This window comes from Triturus cristatus, chromosome 7, assembly GCF_964204655.1.
Source record: "Triturus cristatus chromosome 7, aTriCri1.1, whole genome shotgun sequence".
NCBI classification, from domain to species: domain Eukaryota; kingdom Metazoa; phylum Chordata; class Amphibia; order Caudata; family Salamandridae; genus Triturus; species Triturus cristatus.
In genome coordinates, this window is record NC_140590.1 from 1,327,646,850 (window position 1) to 1,327,654,088 (window position 7,239).

Below are 7,239 nucleotides of genomic sequence, written 5' to 3' on the forward strand. Positions count from 1 at the left end.
GGGGTAACCCTAAAAGATGAGTGTAAAAAACAAAGCAATGGTGACTTCACACAAACTAGAAACACAGACCCGGTGATAAAGTGTGTGACTTTGTTGTATGCTCTATGTTCTTGCTATCAGAAACAGTTGGATAGAATGATCATTGTACATTGGCAATTTCCTCCAATAGGTGCTTTCTTGGTGCTTTGTGAGGTGAGTCTATTAAGTGATTGGTGAGTGCATCCTGACTTGGCAAAAGGGCTAAAGCAAAAAATCTAATAAAATGTATATTTAAACCAACGATAAAGTTAATGGTACTTGACGCAAAGAGTATCATGCTGGCACACAAGTACTACCTCCTGTCAGGAATTGGTTCAGAATGATTCATAAAATGATTTGGGCTGAACGGAAAATATAAAGCAGAAGTCAAAATTAGCTTTCAAAAGCGTTACACAAATGTGTATATTCCCATTACTGGTGAGTAGTAAGTGGTAGTTGTGTTTAAAAAAAAAAGGCGGTAACCAGACCTCAAACAACCAGTGAAAGGCTGGTCTGGTGAGGAAAGGATAACTGAACAAGTCCTCAGAATAGTAAAGTATCAGGAAAAACGAAGTTCCTGAAAGGTTAAGGGGCTTAGTTGTAACGGAAGTCATGGACGGGGTAGACAGAATATGTTATGCACAAAAGGAGATCTTACCGGAGTGCCGGAGACCTCTGAAAAAGGAGATGTGGAGGGACCCAAGTAAATGGTCCACTTTCAATGTGAGAAAACCTGGAAATATAAAGGAGGATAAACCTTAAAACCATAAATAGACCAAAGACAAGAGGGGTGTGTAAAGCGAAGAGGAGAGCGCTGGATGATCTTACCGGAATATCGGTGATCTCCACTCAAAAAGCGTCTGTGTATTAAAATGCGGCGGGTTCCCCATAGGAGCGATTCTGTGAAAACAAAAAAGGAAGTTGCCAAGCCATCGTTCAGTCAAAAGTGAAGGATTGGGTGCGAAGATAAAAATGTACAGGACAAGCAGGCTTACCTGTAGCAGGTGAGCTTCAGGACGGCATCAGGCACTTGTTCACCTCTGCTCCGGAAGTGGACAGAGAGTGAAACCTGAAATGCCTATAAATAGTCTCAAAGCACAGAAAGACTAGAGTGTTAAACTCTACTCACGGGAGCACATGGCATAGCATATCACTAAGCCCACAGAAATAAGGAGCAAACAAAATCTCTACAGTTTTTCTCATGGATCCCTATTTTCATAATCCATTTGGGGTTATGACTGCTTAATTACTCATAACTATCTCGTTTTCGCAAATATGCCGAGCTATCTTGGCATTATTTGGCTCCATTTTAGGTCCAATGCCCCTTTTCCTCACAATCCATGTTGGTAATATGTTTGCTTCATTACTCACCTTTTGTTTTTATCCAGCCACAACTATCCCGTTTTCGCGCATATTGCGAATTATTTTAGCATTATTGGGCTCTACTTCTGGTCCAATGCCACTTTTCATTTTCCATGAAGTCTTGTGCAGACGCTGAGCCAATTATGATTTCTTCCATTATTCTCCCTTTGTGTCTATCTAGCCACTACTATCCTGTTTTCGGGCATATTGCGAATTAATTTAGCGTTATTGAGCTCTATTCTGGTCCAATGCCGCTTTTTATGTCCAAGTACTCTAATGCAGACGCTGAGCCAATTTGTTTTGGGATAGTAGTTTTACTCAGTTTTTCCTGCCCTTCCTTGTAGCTATTCTGTTTTTCTTTAACACAGTATCGCGATTTACATTATTCTGATTAGAATTTTCTTTGATTTTGTTCGCTCCTTATTTCTATGGGCTTAGTGATAGGCTATGCCAGTTGCTCCCGTGAGCAGAGTTTAACTCTCTTGTCTTTCTGTCCTTTGAGACTATTTATAGACACTTCCAGTTTCACTCTCTGTCCACTTCCGGAGCAGAGGTGAACCAGTGCCTGTTGCCGTCCTGAAGTGCACCCGCTACAGGTAAGCCTGCTTGTCCTGTGAATTTTCATCTTCGCACCCAAACCTTCACTTTTGACTGATCGATGGTTTGGCAACTTCCTTTATTGTTGTCACAGAATCGCTCCTACGGCGAAACCGCCGCATTTTAATACACAGGTGGTTTTTGAGTGAAGTTCACCGATATTCCGATAAGATCATCCAGTGCTCTCCTCTTCGCTTTACATACCCCTCTTGACTTTGGTCTATTTACGGTTTTAAGGTTTATCCTCCTTTATATTTCCAGGTTTTCTCACATTGCAAGTGGACCATTTACTTGGGTCCCTCCACATCTCCTTTTTTCAGAGGTCTGCAGCACTCCGGTAAGACCTCCTTTTGTGCATAATATATTTTGTCTACCCCATTCATGACTATTCTGTTACAACTAAGCCCCCCATTCATGACTATTCTGTTACAACTAAGCCCCTTAACCTTTCAGGAACTTTGTTTTTCCTGATACTCTACTATTCTGAGGACTTGTCCAATTATCCTTTCCTCACCAGACCAGCCGGGTTACAATTATCACTGGTGAAGTGGTGAGATTTTTGCTATTTGTGTTTTCCTTTTCCCTTTTTTTTCACCGTTTCTGTGAGCTACTTCTCTATTTTGACCCTCCTCTTGCTTTTTTACCCATTAGACCTTACCTGATACCAACGCTTTTCTGACAGGTAGCACATTTATGCCGCCTTTCACTGGTTGTTTGATGTCTGGTTACCACCTTTTTTTTTTTTTAGCACAACTACCACTTACTACTCACCAGTAATGGGAATGGACACATTTGTGTATACACTTTTCAAAGCTAATTTTGACTTCTGCTTTATATTTTCCGTTCAGCCCCAATCATATTATGAATCATTCTGAACCAATTCCTGACACGAGGTAGTACTCGTGTGCTAGCATGATACTCTTTGCGTCATGTACCATTAGCTTTATTGTTGGTTTAAATATACATTTTATTAGATTTTTTGCTTTAGCACTTTTGCCAAGCCAGGCTGCACTTACCAATCACTTAATAGACTCTCCTCACAATGCACCATAAAAGCCCCTATTAGAGCAAATTGCCAATGTACAATGATCATTCTATCCAACTGTTTCTGATAGCAAGAACATAGAGCATACAACAAAGTCACACACTTTTTCACCGGGTCTGTGTTTCTAGTTTGTGTGAAGTCACCATTGCTTCGTTTTTTACACTCATCTTTTAGGGTTTCCACGAGTTAATGGTGCTCTGCTATCTTCAATTCGTTGGGGCCACCCCCAGCGGAGTGTTGCACTTTGTAATGCCTTTATGTTTATAATACCCTTTTGTATCCTTCACAGCCCTGAAGAAGTCACGGGATACTACCCATTGTGACGAAACACGTGTTGGCTGGTTGTGTTTGTAAAGATTAAACAATTTGAAGAGCAACTTGTGTGGATCATATATGCTAAACATTACTGAATACAAGAGACTTTGGCAAAACATTGCATTTACCTAGTTACATGTGCCCAGGACTTTGTTTTTTTGTATTGTGGTTAGTTGTATTGGTGGTGCAGGTATTGTGAGCCAGGGTGAGATTAAAATGGGCACAATTTTTAATAAGTCTACTATAACTGTTAACGGAGGAGAAACTCCCAGATTATACCATCACCCACAAAATGCTCTTGCACCATGGTTACATTTGTACTTGTGGTTTAAAGAATGGAACAGAATTACTGCTGACAATAAAACGTTAACATTTTCTGTACATGGTACATTTGGAGTGAAAAAGATTGGGAATTGAGACGTGTCATGTTTGAGATGAAACCGCAGCCTAGACCTGGTCAGCTTGAAGTCTGAAATGAGTGGGTCAACATGACGAATGAGAAAGCACATAGGAAAACATTGAAAGGAAAAATTGGTAACACTATCATCTATTGGATGGATGTAAGACACCGAGACAGAAGACAGAGACAGAAAGTGCTAGAAACACATGCTTTCCCTGTGATTATTGATGAACCAGACAAAAAGAAAACAAAGAATGAAAAAAATGAGAAGAAGAATGGGATGGAAAAGAATGAGAGTGATTCTGAGGGAGAGGATATCTTTATGGACAGACTGTTGACTGAAAAGAGTTCACCTCCATATAATCAGTCTTATTTTAGTACAGGTGAAAGAGACAGGGGTAGTAGAACTGACTGTGAGGAGAGATGAGACAGAATCTAGTTTGTCTTCAGAAAGACTCAAAGGGGATTTGGAAATTATGGAAGAATGAGAACTTATGATGACAAAATCTCAATGTATACTAAAAAACGTTTTAGGTGCAGAAACAGGGAGAAGTGCTCATTATGCATTTGTGAAGCATGAGAAATAGGCTAAAGAATTAAAAGGAGATATAAAGCAAAAGAGAATTTGTGTGGCATATAAAACAGAGTTGTCTGAAATTGAATTCATGAATCAAATTCCCAGAACATTACAAAACAAATCTCCTAAAATGATTAGCCATGATTGGAAAATGGGAGGATGTGATGAAATATCGAGAAGAATGGATGAAACCACCTGATAAGCCTGGGGTATTAAAAAAGAGTAGAGCAAATAAAAATGTGAGTGATTCTGAATGTGAAGTGGTTGGTGAAAAGGAGTTTCTATTGAGAGGAGTGCAGGATGTACATATTTGTATATACATCGGTCAAGGAGTGATCTTTACACATTTACAAAGAATTTCCTGAAGCTCAGAAATAAGCCCAAGAAGTGTTATGTGAAAGGAGTGTGAAGGTTTTTAAAAGTACTTTTGACACATTTAGATACCTTATTTTCAATTGTTGAGTTTCAAGATTTGTGTACTGAGTGTAAGTCAAAAATGTGCAGGGTTTCCAACAGAGTTTCAGATTTCAGAAACAACCTTCAGTGATTAAAGAACTATTCCATATTTGCAGGTGTACTCAGAGTTCACACAGGACCGAGTATGTCAAAATGACAGTGACCGAGGGGGAGACGGATTGCATACTTGGTAAAGACCTAGACAAAGACTTGAATGGCCCTTTTTTTGGAAGGAGAAGTGAATGGCCATCCAGTGTAACTTTTAATTTATAAAGGTGCTACTCGCTCCACTGGCTAATGGAGGTTCCCAAACTCCACATCTAGGGAACAGAAGTCCATCTTGTAGACATTTTAAATAAAAAGGTGCAATAAGTAGTCAGCTGATGTCCCGCGGAAAATGAATTGAACTACAAATGAAGTCATAATCAGTGAGATGAGTCCAGTTAATTAATTGGGAGGAAATCTCTTGTGTAAACTTAACTGTGTAATTCAGACAAAGAATAAAGATTCAGAGTTTAAAACCAAAAGAATCAAGAATTAAAATGTTCCCAGTTCTTATAGCAAAAGGTGTACCACTAAATTTAAGACATACTGTGAACAAGGAGGTTTGAAATTGTTTAGGCAATAAAATTGGTTAGATTAAAAGTGCAGAGTCAGCGCAAATCACTGTGAAATGAAATTCAGTATATGCCGCACTCTTCAATTCAAGGTCAAAGGAGGGGATTTCACCTGTTATTGATAAAGGGCTCGAACAGGGAATTCCAAAAGAAGTACTAGAAAGTCCAATGTAATTCTCCGATTATAGGATTAAAAAGCCTGGAGGAAATAGCGGATAGTGCCGGACCAATGCACATTATTGATATAGTGATTCCATGGTGTCCCTTGGAGTGAATCCTGCAGTAATATTGTTTCAGATTCCCACAAAAGCGGAGAGGTTTTCTGATGTAGACTTGTGTCAAACATTTTTCTCAGTTCCTCTTCATGAGATAGTCAACATCTTTTTGTTCAGTGTCTAAAATAGAATCCTCATTTGGTGTAGAATCCCACAAGGTTATGTGGAAATTCCTTCAATATATCCCACATCCCAAAGAAAGATTGATTGATCAAGTCTTAATTTGCATTGTGAATTAGTACTAGTCCAATATATTGATGACCTGTTGGTCACAGCCAAAATGAGAGATTGCTGTAGACTATGCACAATTGATTTGTTTAATCATTTGGCTGAAAATGGGCATATGATATTTTCTGCAAAATTACATTACTGTCATAAGGAAGTTATTTATTTTCGACACAAAATTGAGAATGGAGTAAGGGCAGTGTCCAAAGATACATGTCATTAGTAGTTTCCAAATCATTTTCTAATTGCAAAGCCTTTACAGAGGCTTACTCATAATGATATGAGGGACCTGGTGCCTTGGGCCAATGAATGCATGCAAACCTCCCTGGAGCTGTGACACAGTTTTTGTAGTACCCATGCTCTAGGAATGCCAGATTATGAGAAAGATTTTTATTTATTTTGTCATGAAGGAGAAGGGAGAGTGTTTTCTGTTTTGACAGCATGGTGCAGGGAAACGCGCCATTTTATATTTTTCTGCTATATTAAATCCAGTGACCCCCATCATCCTCAAGCAAGGGCTCCAAATGACCTTAGTTTGATCTATTTCTGTTGGGGACACTAGTCTAAATCACACAAGTGGCACAGCATTTTTAATGGCACGAGTGTGGTAACCCTACGTAGAAGGATTTCTGTGGATTCCTGTAGATTCCAGACGTTTCCATCACAGAAATGTAAGGAATATATGTGACTTTAGGCATAGTTGGATTCACACAAGGCACACTAGCCTGGAATCCCCTTGTTGTGTAATTTTCAAAATGTATGTGGTTCATAGATTTACATGGGTGACACCGAAGCACAGCCCCAAATACTGCAGCTACCCTGATTGCTTATCTCTCAAAGTAGCACTTCAGGGCCTTTTTGTGACGTGATATTGTGGCCCACCCACACAAGTGGGATACCAGTCTTATCGATGGACAAGTGGGAACTCAGAGTGGTAGGAAATATGTGGAATACCACAGATTCCAGAACTTTCTGCCAGAAAAGTGAGGAAAATGTGAGTTTTACCAAAATATGACATTTGGATGGGCTACTGGATAAAATTACCTAGAGAGAACCACGCAAGTCACCCCACCTAGATTTCCCCAAGGTGTCAAGTTTTCATAATTGTGCAAGTTTGCTAGGTTTCCCTATGTGCTGGCTGAGCCAGCGCCTAAAATCCACAGCTACCCACATTGCATAAAGTGGGTCATTTTTGAGTAGAAAAACGTGATGTATGCATTTTGTTTTATGGGCCATTTCCTGTTGCCGGCACTAGGCCTAGCACACATTTGAGGTACAATTTTTGTCTGGAGATTTGGGGGAATGCTGGGTGGAAGGAAGATTGTGGCTCCCCACTGATTACAGAACTTTCC

General features: G+C 39.6%; 1 protein-coding gene and 1 long non-coding RNA gene across 3 annotated transcripts in view; one reads left to right on the plus strand and one right to left on the minus strand.

Annotated features, from left to right (window-relative positions):
* The window catches only part of LOC146811962 (uncharacterized), a 271,293-nt gene extending 270,241 nt beyond the window's left edge, over positions 1-1,052 (minus strand). Inside the window, exons 1-3 of the mRNA XM_085618943.1 lie at positions 1,014-1,052; positions 847-918; positions 677-751 (exon numbers count right to left, since the gene is read on the minus strand). Coding sequence (XP_085475069.1) covers positions 677-751; positions 847-908 — 137 coding nt within the window. The 5' untranslated portion in view covers positions 909-918; positions 1,014-1,052. The remainder of the gene's footprint in view (positions 1-676; positions 752-846; positions 919-1,013) is intronic.
* Positions 1,053-1,914: 862 nt separating this feature from the next.
* LOC146811969 (uncharacterized) lies at positions 1,915-5,287 on the plus strand. 2 transcript variants are annotated; one of them, XR_014965851.1, is made up of 5 exons: positions 1,915-1,976; positions 2,239-2,314; positions 2,431-2,527; positions 2,629-2,659; positions 3,312-4,366. It is a non-coding gene; the product is annotated as an uncharacterized LOC146811969 (long non-coding RNA). The 2 variants fall into 2 exon arrangements; XR_014965852.1 differs by lacking the exons at positions 2,431-2,527; positions 2,629-2,659 and having other exon boundaries at positions 1,921-1,976; positions 3,312-5,287.
* The last annotated feature ends 1,952 nt before the right edge of the window (positions 5,288-7,239 follow it).